This window comes from Nanorana parkeri, unplaced genomic scaffold, assembly GCF_000935625.1.
Source record: "Nanorana parkeri isolate BGI_ZX_2015 unplaced genomic scaffold, ASM93562v1 scaffold868, whole genome shotgun sequence".
Classification (NCBI taxonomy): Eukaryota; Metazoa; Chordata; class Amphibia; order Anura; family Dicroglossidae; genus Nanorana; species Nanorana parkeri.
The window spans coordinates 12,044-30,809 of NW_017307136.1; the positions used below are offsets into that span (position 1 = coordinate 12,044).

The following is an 18,766-nucleotide window of genomic DNA, read 5'->3' on the forward strand; positions in this document are numbered from 1 at the left end:
ATGGCTAATTTTGGTTGCGGTCGTCTTCTGCGATGTCGCGGGGGCGCGCAATTTTAAAGCTTGACATGTTTGGTGTCTATTTAACCGACGTGACCCGATCTTTTATATTTGACCAAAAAACTGGGTAATAAATGTTTCCTAACATAATGTTAAAACGTTTTTTTTTTTCAAAATTTTCAGTAATTTTTCCTAATTATAATAAAAAATAAAACCCCCAGTGGTGATTAAATACCACCAAAAAAATACCACCAAATTAATTTCAGTACAGCGTTGCATGACGGAATAAACGTCAGTCAAAGTACCGCAGCGCTGAATACTGAAAAATGGCCTGGCCAGGAAGGGGGTCTAAACACCTGGTCTTGAAGCGGTTAAGCAGTTAAAGGCAACGGGGCTTAAGCATTGCTCAACACTATAATGGGCATTTTCTAATCTTTACCATTTTTCTCATGCAGGGTCTTGATTGCGGGCCAGAGAGCACAAAGCTGTTCGTGGAAGCTGTGGGAAGAGCTAAGCAGATTGTTTGGAATGGTCCAGTTGGTGTGTTTGAGTGGGAAAAGTTTGCTAAAGGAACTAAAGCAGTGATGGACAAGGTGGTGGAAGTCACAAGCAAAGGATGCATTACCATCATTGGTGAGAAATGCCCGTTTTTGTATTCACTTTCCACATTTGTTTAATGCATTTTAAAAACCATGTAATGTAAAATAATAACGTACAGTATCTGTTTCCGATATTTCATGAATGGTAGAAAGCCAGGTTTTTTTTTTGCACAGCCCCCATACTATCCAAACGTTGCGGCTGTAGCTACTTAAAGGGAATTATGGGGAGCAAAGTGCACATCCCCATAATTGGAGCTGACGTGTGACACAAACTGTCACTGTCTGCTCTATTGATCGTGAACTTGGCGATCATATACCACTGATCACTCGGTTCCCAATCTTCTCCCTGCGGAGCCGTGACTGACAGTTACTGCTCCCCACAGTGATTCCCCTCTGTTCCTCCAGTGCGGACTGGAGGAACGAACGGGGGATGGGGTGGGCACAGCTGGCTGTCTCAATAGGCAGAGCCAGCTGTCAAATCAGGCAGAAGAGTGGATCCCAACTAAATTGTGATCTCTCTCGGCTGCGGTGTGGCTCTGCTCTGTCAGCATATAGCAGTCAATGGAGAACTATGGCCAAAAAAGGTTGGGTCATAGTTCTTTTAACTAAGTGATGACACAAGTATGGAGGACTGGTTTAATCCAGCTGAAGAGTTAGCTGCATTAACTGTACTGCATGATCACATCAAGGAACTTTTCCAAAGTGTTAAATAAGTTTAATCTCTAAGACTCCATAGATGCTGTTAATGTGGTCTGCATTTTTAAGGCGAGACTGGAAGAACAGAACTTGGACATTCAAAGCTACTAAATGCATATTAGAAGTCATACACTTTACGGGCCTGTCGAAGCAATCTGGAGGCCGCTAAGCCATCAGAATCTATTCTATTGTAAAGCCGACAGCCAGCTTTACAATTGTAAACAGAAACCGTCGAGTCTTGTTATAAATGGGCAAGCTGCCAATTACTTGCTATGTACGTCAATGGACACAAAGGGGTTAAAGACTTAAACATTGGTTGACTGTACATGGCTTGTCCCCTGGGCAGGAAATTCACCATAGGCCATACTGCAAATGCAATTATTTGATCTCTGTCCACAGGTGGTGGAGATACTGCAACCTGCTGTGCAAAGTGGGACACTGAAGACAAAGTTAGCCATGTCAGCACTGGAGGAGGTGCTAGCCTGGAACTGCTTGAAGGTAATGACTTGAGTTACTGGACAGCTAAGAACGAAATGTACTGCAGCATACCTGTCCTATGTGGTGGCTCATGGAATCGGATATTTTTTTTCCGTGTGTGTGTGTGGTGTGTGTGGTGTGTGTGGTGTGTGTGTGTGTGTGTGTGTGTGTCCATGCCTGCATTGTTACCGCCTGTTGCGTTGAGCTTCTAAGACTGATATCGGAGGGTGACCCTATTGCTAGGGATTTGCACTGAAGAGGCTGCCTGTTCTCCCCTCTGCAGCTGAGGCAGCGAGATTCAGCAGTGTTGGCACAAATGACAAGGCCACCTCTTGCTGAATTGGCCTACAGAGCAATTCTGTATCCTCTTTAGCGGTGCTACTGATGAGACTGATCTATTGTGTTTGCCTGAAAATAAGACGCTGTCTTTATTTTTTTTTGCCCCCCAAAAAAACACAGGTCTTATTTTCAGGGGATGTCTTATTTTTTTTTATTTTTTTACTGTGCAACAAAATGTACAACAATCCAAAAGTTATCTGGTATCACTCCGCCTGTCACAGCAACTGGTGCTATAGAGGAAGTATCTGCGAATGCAGCTCTGCTCCCTCCACTGCCGCAGCCTTGCTTTCTACAGCGCTGGCATGCTTTGCCATCAGGGACAGTGGTACCAGCGGTGCAGCAGTGGGGACATCAGACAGTGGACAGCACAGTAAAGTATGGTACCATTTACTGGTACCATTACAGTGCCTTCAGGGGGACAGCAGTTGGTGAAGTATGGTACTGGAGTGCTCCCTGTCACTGCGCTGGCCGGAGGGAGTCCCCGGTCATCCCCTTAATACAGTATGTCCCTGCAGGCTGATACCATCTCTCCTGCTCTTCAAGTTCCCCCTCGCATGCTACCACCAAACTAGGTCTTATTTTCAGGGTAGGTCTTATATTACAGGAATCTTTAAAAATAGTGATGGGTCTTACTTTCGGGGAAACGGGGTAGTAGCAGAATTGCCGTTTGATATACAGATGGCAGAATCTCAAATACCAGCAGAGTGCAGTTGACATCCTTTTTTATTATATTGTAAAATGTTAATATTTATAAAAATGTTTATTTTTTTTTCTACTCCTTTTCAGGTAAAGTCCTTCCTGGTGTTGAGGCTCTGAGCAACGTGTAATTCCTTTCACGGAATAAAGCAATGGTCATGAGGGAACGGTTTGGGTCACAATCCTGGGGATGAAGCCAGAATCTGATACAACCACAAGCACCTTACTTCAGCTTAAATTCGCAGTTCTCTAAAGGACTAACATGTGGTCAGGTTAACTACTCGGCAGCTCCTATGCACTGTATTGATGGGTAGTAAAAATGGTTAATAAGTGCTTTTTCCCCATTGCCCAGCTGATGGCTTGTCTGGACAGAGTATGTTGTAGGCTTTTTGTGTTATCTTGTATTTGCTCTTAGATGTGTATATATTGCCCTATAGATATGTTTGTGATCTGTTAGGTTATCACCAAATGTTAAATGTTTACTGAAAAACCTACATGGCTCCCCCAGAAAGATCTGCTAAAGTAAACAAAAATGTACAAAAGCTTTAGTCCATCGTGTTTTTACTTTTCTTGATTAGTGTGTGGATGTGGACAGATTGGCTATTAAGGCAGACCTATCAGTTAGAGATTAATGCTTGGAATATAAAACTCCCTTCAGCATTGCTGTGTGCTTTCCCCATGTAGGTTCTCGTATACACATGCATTGTGGGTCAGCACTGCACCTCATTTATTCTAGTCCTCTATGTACATTGTGTAGAGTGCTTTGCTGCACAGCAATTTACATATGATACTGTGTCAGCTGATTAGGAGCTGTCCTACATGTGCTGACTCAATAAGAGTTGAAGATTGTTACTGGCATCAGGATTCCAGACACTGTAAAAAAAAGTGTTAACAGCTCATACATCTTTTTATAATTATCATGATAACCTGTTTTATATTCTTAATTCGCAAACTGTGATTTTAAGTAGATGGAGGCATTCACGCATCCCTAACTACAGTTACAAATACTTATGTGAGCTGCTTTACCAACTTTGCTCAACCACTCTTACAATACGTACACCCCTGACACAGTGCACAGGCAGGCAATGCTGTTTGCTCGGTTAATTTACAGTAAAACAGCATGGTAATTAAAAATGCAGAACTCAACAAAGAGGTTTAGGCACATGCTTGGGTATGCAGTGTGGCAGAAGTGTGTGATCACACCACTGGCTGAAAAGGATTACAAATCCTGACCTAGGTACTGTATGAGCTTTTATGCATTTGCTGGGCTTAGTGTGGTGCCACTCTGACATTTTGGCCACCTAATTGTTTCTCCAGGCAAAAGGGCAACAGCAGTCTGGATGTTTGGGTGCTCTCCTAAATCAACTGGCATCTGTTGTGGACAATTCACAGCGCTATAACATTTTATAATGCTACACGACACAGACCCCAGTCTCTCTCCATGTGAAAGGCACCTCACCCCCTAATTGAGATAATTTGCACACCAACAATTTTTGGGGTTTAAAGAGGCACACCACAATTGCATATGTTTTATAATGAAAGCATATTTTTTTACTTATACAGAATCATAATATTGTTTCCAAAAGGTTAAAAACCTGTTGAAAGTAAACACATTTCTCAGTTCGCCTAATGCAGCCACATTACAGACATATACCTGCTCAAAAAGAATAAAGAGGACATATGGATAACAATTGGTTATCTGGTATAACGGTAATTCTCAGTGGCTCGCCTTTTTATAGGCCTTTGTGCTGATAGGCCACCCTCCTTCCCAAAGAGGAAGCACATCTAACCTAAATGCATAATTATGCAATTGTCACAGCATTGATTATATTCAATATACTTAACACATAATTAGCCATATAATATTGGCAGTTCATTTGCTACTAACCCAACACTGGGTGTCGGGGTCAACATGGATCCTTGTTTAGTAGATAAGAAGCATCATCTCTCATGCCATCCCCCTGTCTGATCTGCGGTGGTGACCCAGGGATCAAGGAAGATGGAAGGCCCAGTCTGCTTGTATTTGTTTTTTTTGTAGCATGAATTCACCAGTCCTCATGATCATCAAGAAGCAGATTGTGTTCACAATCCTTTCAGATACCTAATAAGCCATATAATGCACCATCACATAAATGTAAAAAAGCAACATGCTGTTTTCCATAATCTAAATCGAATAATTTTGCTGACCCTATTCAGCAACTAGCATCATACATATAAGATGCTAGTTGCTGAGTAGGGTCGGCAAAAGAATGATTTGATTTTAGATTCAGTTTAAACAGATAAAACCGATGCTTCACCAAGTGGTCACTTAGTTTATGTCGCCTCTGTGGGGACTGCGGCTATCGGCACGATCACCAGATTGTCCCCCTTTTAAACTGCCAAAATGTCAGAGTACAGGCAGGTTTTTACCTACAGGAATGATATGGGTTGCAGAAGACGCAGCAGTGTAAAATTGGGCAGCAGCAGGACAGCTGTATATTGCAAGCTATACCTAATTTACCAGAGACCAAAAGCACAGGCTCAAGCTTTACTGCAAGAATTATGAGATTTCAGAGGATACAGCCGTTTAAAATTGGCCAGCTTTTTATCTGCGATAATGGGCCTAACTGAGTATGCCTACCTATTTTTTACTGAAGGAATCCTCTGTCCAGCATCAGGCAGGCACAGGTAGCTTTGTACAGCAAGGCATCCTATTGGTCAACTAAGAACCTTACCGGAGCAGCTGCAAACTTTATCTATAGCAGGGGTCAGCAACCTTTTACACACGAGTGCCATTTTTGAAACCAGACAACCGGGTGCCAGTGAACAACAGTGCTCCATAGTGTTAGATTTTCGTTTTTATACTTTTTTTTTCTTTCACAAAGGTTTTATTTGGTTTTTGTCCGGTTTTTTTCGCATTAAAGGTTACAAAAATAACAAATAGGGCATGCAAGCCCTGCAACAAGGAACATAAACAGAAAACATACAGCCACAACGTTGTGCAGCCCTGCAGACTGTATAACAGAAGCAGTGGAACAAGTGCCAAAGAACAATTTGGGAGTATGAAGGGGGCATTGCTGTTTTAGTGAGTAAGACCCTAAATAACATGGAAAGGAGCATCATAGGGGGGCTTATCAGGTCCGGTGTCTGGGTATCGTGGAGCCGAGGTCAATGAGGTTTTACGGCCCACTACACCGGGACATCTGGTTCTGATAAGACGGAGGACATCGAACAGCACAGGTCAGTATAGGGGGTTAAAGGAAGAGGACATGGAAATGGAGGAGGGGAGGAACAGGTGTGGGAAAGAACAAAAGGAGAGTAGGACAGGGGATGGTGGTACGCTGGGAAGGGGTTCCAGGGGGAGGCGGGAAGTACAGAGCCTCTAAATGGATAGAAGCTGTGGATCGAAGAATGGTGGTTTAGAGTAATCGATCCAAGGTTGCCAAATCAATAGGAAGCGATTGTGAGGGTCGGACTGAACCGCCATCAGTTTCTCGTTCACCAATATATCATCCAGGCGATTTTTAACTTCCCTGAAGCTCAGGGTCGGAGTTTTCCACGCTCTGGCGATTGTCATTTTGGTGGCGACAAAGATGTGGGACACAAGGTGTTTCTGGTAACACGTGAACTGTGGAATTGCTGTAGTAACAATGCCTCGCACGGTTCCTTTGTTAGGGTGAGTTGGAAAAGAGTTGAGTAAATCGTAGACCCGATTCCAGAGGCTTGCCGCCCGGGGGCATGTTCACCAAATGTGGATCATGGTGCCCGACGCGCCACAGCCCCGGAAGCAGTGCGGAGAGTAGGAGGGAATGTATTTTGCCAGACGGGCAGGCGTGTAATTCCAACGGTACATCACTTTGTTCTCGAGTGCGAGTACGTTGTGGGAGCAACGAGCTATTGCTGACCAGGTATGCTGCCAGTCCTCAAGGGTTAGGGATCTGCCCAAGTCCTCATGCCACTGACGCTGATGAGGGGCAAGGGTGGTAGAAGTGGAGGATAGTAGAGAAGAGTAGATCAAAGAGATGACACCTCTGGCGTGCGGATCTGAGTTGCAGCAGTGCTCGAATAGGGTAATTCTCGACGGAGCTGAGGTGTTTTTCAGGAGCAAATTAATGAAGTGGCTTATTTGGGTGTAGTGGAACCATTCCCGGAGTGGGATGGATCTATTGGTACGGAGCTGCTGGAACGATTTCACACCGGAGAGCGAGATGAGGGAGTGTACAGTGGTCCGATCATTGCGGCACCACCATGTGAACGAGTGAGGGTCGTTGGCACCAAGTGGGAATAATGGAGAGTTGAGCCAGGGTAGTAAAGGGAGGTGAGGTGACCTCAGATTGCCAGAGTACCGAACTCCGTCCCAAACCTTCAGGCAGTGTCTAAGGATTGGGCTAAGATTAGTGGGGCGGTCAGTCTGGGAAAGCCGTAGCAGGGATGTGAGGGGCAGGGGATGACAGTCCACCATGTCTAAACATGCCCATAGTGGGAGTTCGGTTGTGGAATGTAAAACGGGTAAGGGAGCAATGGTGGCAGCCGTATAGTACGCTCGAAGATTAGGGACTGCAAGACCTCCACAGAGTTTGGGGCGATATAACAGTTTTTGGTTGATACGGGGACGGGAGTTGCCCCATATGAATGTGAGTATCCTGCGTTGAAGAATGCGAAAAATATGGCCAGGAATGGGGATCCGCAGGGCCTGAAACAGGTAAATCAACTTAGGCAGGAAGGTCATCTTCACTGCATGGATCCTCCCTATCCAGGAGATGGGAAATATCTGCCAGGAGAAGGGTTCGAGGGCAAGGGCAAAGAGACGATTCAAAGCCACAGTACTTAAGCTTGGCCTGGCTAAATGCATCAGGTGTAGGGCCCGCCGGACCCCGGCCTGTCTGGATGGCATGAAGCCTACCTGATCTTTTTTGATCAGGGACCCTAAAAATTGGTTAAGGCGGGAGGTGAGAATTTTAGAAAGGATCTTAACGTCTACATTTATTGAGGAAATGGGGCAGTAATTGGTCCAGGAGTGGGGATCTCTATCTGGCTTAGGTATCATTACAACGTTAGCTGTGAGCATGTGTGGGGACATGCAGTCCCCCTTCAGGAGACCATTAAAGAGGGAGGCCAAGTTGGGGGATAAATCTTCTGATGGTTTTTTATAGAAAAGGACGGGGAAGCCATCCGGGCCCGGACGTTTACCCGTTTAAGGCCTTAATGGCTTGTTGGACTTCGATGGCAGAGATTTCCGACTCCATGAGGTCCCTACTGGCTTGTGGGATATCTGGAAGGGTAATTCGAGAGAGAAATTCGCGAATAGTATCGAGTGAGGAGGCGGAAGGGGTCGAGTAAATCTTGGAGAGATGGTGGTGGAATTCAGATAGGATTTTTGTGGGGTCACTAGGGCGGGCGGCCAGCCTGGTGCGGAGGGAGATTAGGGTTGGGACACTATCAAACGTCCGCAGGCGTTTGGCTAGCATAGAGTCGGGTTTGTTGCCCTTCGTGTAGAATTTCTGTTTCGTCCAACGCAGGGAACGTTCGGCCCTATCCGTGAGGCAAAGGTCAAGCTCAACCCACGTCGACGCCAGTAATGTACGGTTAGTAGTCGTGGGGTTGGACTTAAAGGCCCGAGACCTTTGGTCCAGTTCTGTCTCGAGACTCTGAATGCACTGGTTGCGATCCCTCTTTCGTTTAGATGCTATTTGAATCAGGTGGCCACGTATGACCGACTTATAGGCTTCCCAGACAAGCGATTCAGAGGGGACCGACCCCGTGTTGAGCTGAAAGTAGTCAAGGGTACGCATGCGGATTTCCATGAGTATATCGGATAGCGAGAACAGCGATTCATTTAAGGACCAGGAGGGCGAGGGGGGCGTGCTTAGGACGGAGGAGCACACTACGAGCCCTGCATCATGATCCGACCAGGGTATAGGGAGAATGTGAGAGGAGGAGGCTAGAGAGAGGGAGCACCGTTGGAGAAAGGCATGATCGATACGAGAGTGGGAGTGATGGGGGTTAGAATAGAAGGTGTAATCTCTTCCTATGGGGAGGTGATCTCGCCACACGTCCACTAGGTTATGCTGGAGGAGCAATTGTTGAAAGCATTGGCTGTGGGGGAATTGTGCAGTGGGACCTGGGGGTATTTATCTAGTTGGGCATGGAGAATCAGGTTGGAGTCCCCACATAGGAAGAGTGTACCTTTTGCATGCGCAACAAGCAATGAGCAGAGGTAAGTGACAAAAGGAATTGGGTTGGTATTAGGCGCATAATAGGTGAGAACCGTGATGTCAGTATCATTAAGTCTGCCCGTCAAGAGAAGGTACCGTCCCTCTGGGTCTGCTATCTGCTTAGTGCAAACAAAGTTCGCTGTTTTACGGAAGGCTATGAAGACACCGCCGGTTTTTGTGGATGCATTGGCTTGATATACAGATGGGAAGAAAGCATCAAAATATTTGGGGGCTCTTGAGGTTGAGAAATGCGTTTCTTGAAAGCAGGCCATGTCCATATGGTGGCTGCAGAGGTAGCAAAAGGCTTTCGTCCGTTTCTGGGGGGACTTGAGGCCCTGCACATTCAGGGAGAGCCAGCAGAGCTGCATCGTGCAGCTCGGGGCCGGTGACCAAAGTAGGGACTCTTTACTTCAGGGGAGTGGGGGCGGTCATTTTTATACAGAACAAGTACATAGTTGTACTGCTAATAGTAAGTTAAACTCACTAATTAATTCAAGGTGTTTACCTTGCCATTAGCCGTACAGCTATAAGTGAAAAAATTGAATAACTGGTGCACACACAAAACATGTTCATTTTTACATGTGCTGAAAAGTAAACAGGACTTACAGTTTTAGTGTGATCCCTGTGCTTGTATTTCACGGCTCAGTTGTGCTATGTCTGGCCTGTAGGATGTTACTTTCAGCTGCACACACGCCTCCGAATTATCAGTTGTGAGTCGGCTTCGAGATGGACTTAACACTGTCTTCATGTGTGAAAAAATCTGTTCGCATATACAGGTGAAATTCGAATAATTAGAATATCGTGCAAAAGTAATTGCAGTAAGTGCTGCAAAAGGGGCCCAAACCAAGTACTGAGTACATATGCATGCTTGTACTTTTCAGAGGTATATCAAGATTGACAGCTTGTCGTGACGGTAAACTCTTCAAGTGGCTGAAATAACGAACGCTTCCAGTTTGAATATCACGAGTGAATACTTTAATTTTCACCAGGAATGCCTTCCATGCATCAAACAAAGCTAACACAGTTTGTCCTGCGCCTTGTAATTGCCGATTGAGTGTGTTGAGATGTCCTGTAATATCTGTCAAAAACATAAGTTTTACTAGCCATTGCTCATCCTCTAGCTCTGGGTAGTGCAAACCCTTCTCTTTTAAAAATGTGTGGATTGCATCAAAACACTCCACAAACCGCTCCAAAACCTTCCCGCCACTGAGCCATCTTACAGGGCAATGTAGAGGCAAATCTTTATAAACACTCTCCATTTCCTCCAGTAGTGTTCGAAACTGTCGGTGTATTAATGATGAGCGAGCAATAAGATAGTTAACAATTTTAACTACTGTGTTCATAACAGCACTCAAATCAGAATGAGATATTTTGGCACATAAATTTTCTTGGTGAATAATGCAATGAAATTTCATGACTGGGTGACCGATCTGACTTTCAATTAAACTCACAAACCCCCTTTGCTTCCCCACCATAGAAGTGGCACCATCTGTTGTGATGGCAAAGATTTTCTTCATGTCTATATTTTTTTTGTTAAAATGGTCAGTAAATGCTCTTGCCACATCTCCTCTTGTAGTGTCATACTACAGAAGAGTTCCTCACGCATTCTGTTTCCACCACAGTATCGTGCAACAACAGCTAACCGTGGGATGTCATTGATGTCAACACTTTCATCCACAGCCACACTGAACACCGGTGCATCTGTCAGTCCATCAGATTGCTGGGAACAGATATTTTCTGCCATTAGTGAAATCCTTCGTTCTACAGTTCTCGCTGAAGCTGGCAAATCTTTAATTCTTGAAATAATTGTTTCTTTGTTTGGCAACCCATCAAATAAAATGTCTTCACTGCTTAGGAAGGTATCTTTCAAGTACTCTCCATCTGTAAATGGTTTTCCATGTTTGTCAATACTTTTGGAAAGTTTAAAGCTGGCTTGTGTAGCCAGAGTTTTAGTGTTGCTTAGGCCTTTAAACAAAACACTTTGCTTTTCATATTTTGCCACAGTTCCCCTGATACTTTCTGCTCTGTCTGCTTCATCTTTGAACTTTTTCTCATGCTTCGTTTTAAAGTGACGGCGCACACTCGATGTTCGGCACACAACATGTTCACAACATAGAGAACATATGGCTCGATCTCCTCTCTTAATAAAACCAAAGTCATTTGTCCACGCAGTTTGAAAAGAACGACTGCTGCACTTGGCTGCCATTTTGTACTGTATTAAGGTTCTGGCTAGCTGGTTATGCGAGGACTTCCGGAGCCTGCAAGAGTTAGGAAAAGATTAGGAATTACTTTAAGGCAGTGAGAAATTCTATTCCACATTACAAAAAGACAGCAGATCAGCCCTAAACACTGCACCTTCATAAAACACAGGGTTTTTACTTACCTGATGGAGAGCTGAGACACAAGACCGGAGGCGTGTGGGCTGTAGGCGTTCAAGCTGTAGACTTCTGACTGTAGGTTACTGGCAGGTATTTTCTTCTGGTAGACTGGAAGAAATACAAAATGATTATTACTTACAGAAAATAATTTCTAACAGGCCTACAGCATAACCAAAAGACCTCACATCAGCCTCAAACCTTTTACCTTCAGACCTCAGATCAGCCCTAAACACTGCACCTTCATAAAACACAGGGTTTTTACTTACCTGATGGAGAACTGAGACACAAGAACAGGTGGGCGTACTGGCCGTTTTCTGGCAGTGCCCCTCTCGAGAATAGACTCTGGATCCGCCCCTGCCTGAGGAGCATACAGACAGCATGGGGCACATTAGGTAATCTTGGGCAGCATACAGACAGCATGGGGCACATTAGGTAATCCTGGGCAGCATACAGAAAGCATGGGGCACATTAGGTAATCAGCATACAGACAGCATGCAGACAGCATGGGGCACCTAAGGCAATCCTGGGCAGCATACAGACAGCATGGGGCACATAAAGTAAAACTGGGCAGCATACAGACAGCATGGGACACATAAAGTAAAACTGGGCAGCATGCAGAAAGCATGGGGCACATACAGTAAACCTGCAGGGTGATCCTTCAACTGCAGGCGGGAGATCGGGCAGACCGCTGAGAGCCTCCTCAGTGCGCCTTTGCAAGCCAATGAAATGCAGCAATGTCAGAGGTGGGTGGGCGAATCAGGTAATTGACAGCCGCTCACACGTGCCAGCAGAGACAGACTCGCGTGCCATGCCGGGCACGCGTGCCGGGGGTTGCCGACCCCTGAAATATAGTGACAGCACACCGATCAGCAATAACATTATGACCACTGAGAGGTGAAGTGAAAAACACCAATTGTCTCATTACAAAGGTACCTGGAAGTTGGTGTGATATATTAGGCAGCAAGGGAACTTTTTGTCCATGAAGTTGATGTGTTGGAAGCAGAAAAAATGGCCAACCATAAGATTTAAGCAACTTTGACAAGGGACAAATTGTGATACCTAGACGACTGGGTCAGAGAAACTGCAACTCTTGTGGGATTTTACCGTTGTGCAGTGGTCAGGACCTACCAGAAGTGGTCCAAGGGAGGAAAACCAGTGAACCGGCAACAGGGTCATGGGTGGTCAAGGCTCATTAATGCACTTGGGGAGCGAAGACTGGCCTGTGTCCACCGCCAAAAGCGCCCACAATGGGCGCGTATATATTAGAATTGGACCACTGAGCAAGGGAAGAAGGTGGCCTGGACTGATGAATCACATTTCCTTTTACATTATGTGGATGGCCAGGTGAGTGTGTTGCTTACTTAGGGAAGAGATGGCAACAGGATGCACTATGGGAAGAAGGGAAGCTGGCGGAGGCAGCATTATGTTTTGGGTAATGTTCTGCTGGCAAATCTTGGGTCCTACCATTCACGTGGATGTTACTTTGACACGTACCACCTACCTAAACATTGTTGTTGACCAAGTACACCCCTTCATGGAAACGGTATTCCCTGCTGGCAGTGGCCTCTTTCAGCAGGATAATGCAAACTGCCACAAAGCAAGAATGGTTTGAGGAACACAATGAGATCAAGGGGTTGACTTGGGTTCCAAATACTCCAGATTTCAATCCAATCGAGCATTCAGATGTGCTAGAAAAACAAATTTGATCCATGGAGGCCCACTTCACAAACTACAGGACTTAAAGGATCTGCTACTGATGGCTTGGTGTCAGATACCACAGCATACATCAGAGGTCTAGTGGAGTCCATGTCTTGTCAGGGCTGTTTTGGTGGTAAAAAGGAGATCTACTCAATATTAGGTGGGTGGCCATAAAGTTATGGCTGATTAATGCCTATGTATAATCCTTGTTTTACAAATTAACATTTATAACCTGAGAAAAGATTCCCGGAGCACTAAGCACAGTAGCAAATTTCTCAATCAGACATGTGTCTCTCACTGAAACCCCAAATGTAGATGCTCACAAGGAGGAGGAGAGAGAGGGAATGAGTCAATGCTATGAAATTCTCCTGTTTGTGTAAATTTCAGTTTGAGCTATTGAGTCCTAAAATAAGGATTTTTACCATAACCAGGGGAAGTGCTTGAAACATTTATAAAAGACCTGCTGGTACCAAAAAATGAATGTATGTTATTTCATATTTATTAAATTTAGCATAATTCATGATTAATATATAATAGTAAAATTAATAAAAAAATATTTACTGCATATACCGTCAAATGGTTGAACTTGTTTTGATTTAGTGGGACACTTTCCTTTGAGCCAGTAAAAAAGACTACAACGTAAAGTAAGAAAGGCAGGTACAGAACGTTTATTAGATTTGACATGTTTGCTGCTCTAACATGGTTCCAATGTTGAAACATTGTTGTTGACCAAGTACACCCCTTCATGGAAACGGTATTCCCTGCTGGCAGTGGCCTCTTTCAGCAGGATAATGCAAACTGCCACAAAGCAAGAATGGTTTGAGGAACACAATGAGATCAAGGGGTTGACTTGGGTTCCAAATACTCCAGATTTCAATCCAATCGAGCATTCAGATGTGCTAGAAAAACAAATTTGATCCATGGAGGCCCACTTCACAAACTACAGGACTTAAAGGATCTGCTACTGATGGCTTGGTGTCAGATACCACAGCATACATCAGAGGTCTAGTGGAGTCCATGTCTTGTCAGGGCTGTTTTGGTGGTAAAAAGGAGATCTACTCAATATTAGGTGGGTGGCCATAAAGTTATGGCTGATTAATGCCTATGTATAATCCTTGTTTTACAAATTAACATTTATAACCTGAGAAAAGATTCCCGGAGCACTAAGCACAGTAGCAAATTTCTCAATCAGACATGTGTCTCTCACTGAAACCCCAAATGTAGATGCTCACAAGGAGGAGGAGAGAGAGGGAATGAGTCAATGCTATGAAATTCTCCTGTTTGTGTAAATTTCAGTTTGAGCTATTGAGTCCTAAAATAAGGATTTTTACCATAACCAGGGGAAGTGCTTGAAACATTTATAAAAGACCTGCTGGTACCAAAAAATGAATGTATGTTATTTCATATTTATTAAATTTAGCATAATTCATGATTAATATATAATAGTAAAATTAATAAAAAAATATTTACTGCATATACCGTCAAATGGTTGAACTTGTTTTGATTTAGTGGGACACTTTCCTTTGAGCCAGTAAAAAAGACTACAACGTAAAGTAAGAAAGGCAGGTACAGAACGTTTATTAGATTTGACATGTTTGCTGCTCTAACATGGTTCCAATGTTGCAAAGCATAGTTGAATAGTTTGCCCAGCAGATGGTGCTACTGCAGTATAAAGTAATGATCTAAACTTTTTGAGAATGTTTAAAACTGACAGCTTCAACTCTCCCGCATGACAGGCAGCTTAGTCTGCACTAATAATGGACAAATCTGACAAAGAGTGGTCCACATATGTGCTATGAACTAAACCATGCATAAGGACTCGCATGTACTGTTATTGCCCTTGAAAAATGATGTCTTCCATCTTGCATAATATTTGCAGAGAACTATATAATATGTAATTGGGAAGTGCCCCATCATTGCATTGATTATTACTGGCGAAGGTCTGAAACTTGCTAAATCTTTATTAAGCAACATACTAAATAAAAAAAAAAGGGGCCATATGTTTTCCTTATTTAATTATTATTTCAGAATGGATCTTGGAGAAGTTAAAGCTTTATATACAGCCTGATCCTAATATCTAGGGCCTCCCGGGCACAAACCAGACCAGATTTTTTTCTTGCACCCTAGGTCAGCTTTTTTGGGGGCTGTGCACCTCTTTCTCTATTCATCTACTTAACGTTAGCATCTTTCTTACAATGTCAGATGTCATAGCTTTAACCTCACTTTAAAACAAATAAAATAAAATACATGAACTAGTCTACATTAGAAATGTTTTTTAGACTCTGCATACCCTGACAGGTTATTGAGGACGGCACATGCTGGTACTAAATTAATTTAAGAGGTAAACTTGCTTAGTACCGTTCTGTGTTCACCACCCTTACGGATATAATTGTTATGATTCCATATATGGTGACATTTTGGTCGGAAACTGAAAGGGAAGTTTTGTTTCCCAAAAAAATGCTGAATGGGAAGGAAGATAACTTTTAGAGAAATAGCAGCTCAGTTCATATCATAGGAAAGTCTGGTTCACTGCCAGCTTCCTCCTCTGTTTAAAATTCAGGGGAATTCCTGAAACCATTCCTTGGCTCTGGATTGTTCCCTAGTCTTTCCTTCCTCTAAAAGCAAAGAGAACTGAAGAACACTGAGATTTACCAGTGAGAACATCTGCTAGATAAAGCCGCCAACTTGTTTAATAATCTAAAGGTTTCTTTGCAGATTGGTTCTGACTGGGCTATTTACAGATTAGAAACGTTACAGATGAGATGTCTTTTTATGTGGTTTTATAGTTATTTGCAAAGGACCAATAACCCCTCAAAAAACAATTAATAACATTTATGGTTGTGTATAGCAGTTTACAGCAGGTTGTGAGGTTTTAAAAGGTAAAAAAAACGATGGTTCTGAAGGCCTAATGCATGAAATGTTGGGGGTTTTTTTTCACATCATACTTGCATGATTTTCATATTTTTTTAGCTTATTTTTTGCCAGGCACGTTGTTTGGACCTTGTACCTGAGACACTGGCTTTAGGCCTACAGCCAATTCCACTGGGGTTCCTGCCTGCAACTACTATCTCCTAGTAAGAGTGCTAACCGCCGCTATCTAAGGCAGGGGTGGATATCTCCAACTGTTGTGGAACTACCATGAGGCATCGCAAGACTGACAGTTACAGTCATGATTACCAGAGTCAGAGAGATGTTGGGATTTGTGGTTGAAGCACAGCTAGAGTTGCCTATTCCTTGGTCTAGGGGAAAGGCTGTTATTGTATTCAAATACAGTACATCCTTGTGTGCTATTTAGCCTCCTCTGTTGGGAAGAAAGTATATGAGAAGCTTTTTCATTTGATACCATAGGTCAGGCTGCATACAAATAGACTGTCTCTCTACCTAAGGGTCAACAGTACTCAAAATACAAGAAGAGGTGAAGAGACACTGTTATAAAGAATAAAAAGGAGAGAACAAAGGGAAAGATAGAGAGAGCATGAAAGGGAATGTATGCGATGCGCTGACACTTCTCCCTAGATGTCTAGGATCTATTCTCCCTAGAGTCTTGTCTCCCTAGAGTCTTTTAGAACTATAGAAATTCCCTGATTTTTTTTTCTTTCAAAAGTCACTATTATATTTTACATACACAACTTTGAATATTTTTTTCTCTTAAAAGTCTTACTAATTTTTTTTTCCACAGGAATATTTAGGAGAATTTTTGCTTGGTTAGTTTTTGTGCAAAGATAAAACGTATGTTGCCAATTCATCTTCCAGGACAGCACAGGAGAGAGAGGATCCACTCACCTAAAACAGGAAACACATCATCCACAATTAAAATAAAAGGGGCCGTCTGTCCCATCCCATTGTGTTTTCTCCGGCCTAACAGGAGCATCACACCCTTTTGTTATTTTTCATAGGCCTTCGTGCTAGTTGTAGGGGCCTCCCAGTGTATGCTCCCCTGTGATTCAAGGACAGTGGACCTGAAGGTGTAGCGAGCCTGGTCTTTTCCTGCTAGGATTAACCTTTTGTGGGTATCCTAACTGTGGGAGAATTGTGGCTTGCCCAAAAACATTGTTTTCATGCAAAGATAAAAAGTATTTGTTAGTTGAGTATTTACTTCTCACAGACTAAAAGTACTTTTTGTGTGGTTTACCTTGAGCAATCCCCTGCAAAATTATTTTCATATTTTCTTATCATTCCAATATGTATGCATTGAAACGTGTGCAAAAATGAATCCGTTGAAAATTAACCAAAACAAAAGTGATCTTATGGGATAATTTTTTTCTCTTGATTAATCATTTAGCACATCAGGCTTTGTAATTTTGAACAGTCCAAAGTTACATACATCATTCATGTATTTTTGTAACCATCATCACCTCTTCAAATGTTTACAATTATACAGGGCTAGCCCTGTGGAACATTACTGTCCCATGTCCCAGAACTACCACTTTCTTCCAAGAGTCCTGCAATAAGATTTAGGTACCCAGGAGAAGTGGAAGCTCATTTTAAAAACGTTGCTTCTGAAGCTTTCCTGTGAAAAAATAAAGTCAGGGTGCACTTATACTAGGCTACTCCCAAAATTACACTTCCATGTTCCCCTAAAACCAACTCTCCCAGGTTGAAATTCCTGCTGTAAATCTTCAAAGCATGGTGAACACACACTTCCATGAACGTGTGCCCATATTGTTAAATCGTATGCATGAAGTCCCTTGAAAATGTGTGCATGTTTATCATTTTAACAATTAGAGTAGGTCTATGTCCTTCTACATCTACAATATGTACATCTTATGCTAGCTGACCATGCAGGGTAAGCAACATGTTCACTTAACTTCACCTTCCCTCTTCCGAGCAGCACATGCTCACATTCCCTCCCCCAATCTTTCAATCTTTGTGCATTTGGCCATTGTGATTTAAGAAAGAGTACTTGTGGCTATAGGGGAACTTCCTGCCATGTGATAGCACTAGTGCTTGGTGACTGGCCCAGCACTGTGACATGGGTGAACTGAGAGAGCACTTGTGACCTGGATCGAGCCAAGACATTGAACATACATTGGTCTTCCTCTCCTTACTCCGGGTGTCTAAATTGGGTTGAGGTAGCAAAAGGAAGGTGATTATACATTGCTGGTTGTGGAAGTGGGTGGGAGTTATTTGAACATTTTTCTTAGCCCAGCAAAATACAGGTTCACTGTAGAGAATGAAAGCACTTCATATATGAACTGTCTCCACTTATCACCTGTCATTTGGGCTCAGTTTAGTAAGGATGTTCCTTTATTTATTAGTGATGAAATGTTCTTTTTTTTTCATTGCTCCTCTTCCGGAGAGCGGCAGGTAGACATATGCGCTGGCAAAAAATAAGTTTTGTTTTGTATTTTTTGTCATTTTTTTATTAGGAATTGAGTCCAAAAGTCAATTTGTTTTGTTATTCAGATGAATCTAAATTTTTCATTAATTTCACATGAGTTAAATGATCCTCAGAATATGCTACCCCCCTCCTGAATGAGTAAGGGGTAGTTCGTACACCTACTCATTCACCAAACACAGTGAAATAGTAAATTAACACACAACACTGTACAAAAATCCTTTATTTGAACAAAAAAAAAAAACACAACACAGTTTTTGATAAGTAAATAAAGGGGAACTTTGGTGAATGAGTAGGTGTAAAAACTACCCCTTACTCGTTCATGAAGGGGGGCAGCATCTGGGTGTTGATGAG

At 43.1% G+C, this 18,766-nt stretch overlaps 1 protein-coding gene across 1 annotated transcript in view; it reads left to right on the top strand.

Annotated features, from left to right (window-relative positions):
- PGK1 (phosphoglycerate kinase 1) overlaps positions 1-3,338 on the top strand; it is a 15,254-nt gene extending 11,916 nt beyond the window's left edge. The window contains exons 7-9 of the mRNA XM_018565636.1: positions 453-630; positions 1,692-1,790; positions 2,895-3,338. Coding sequence (XP_018421138.1) covers positions 453-630; positions 1,692-1,790; positions 2,895-2,935 — 318 coding nt within the window. The 3' untranslated portion in view covers positions 2,936-3,338. The remainder of the gene's footprint in view (positions 1-452; positions 631-1,691; positions 1,791-2,894) is intronic.
- Positions 3,339-18,766: the final 15,428 nt, after the last annotated feature.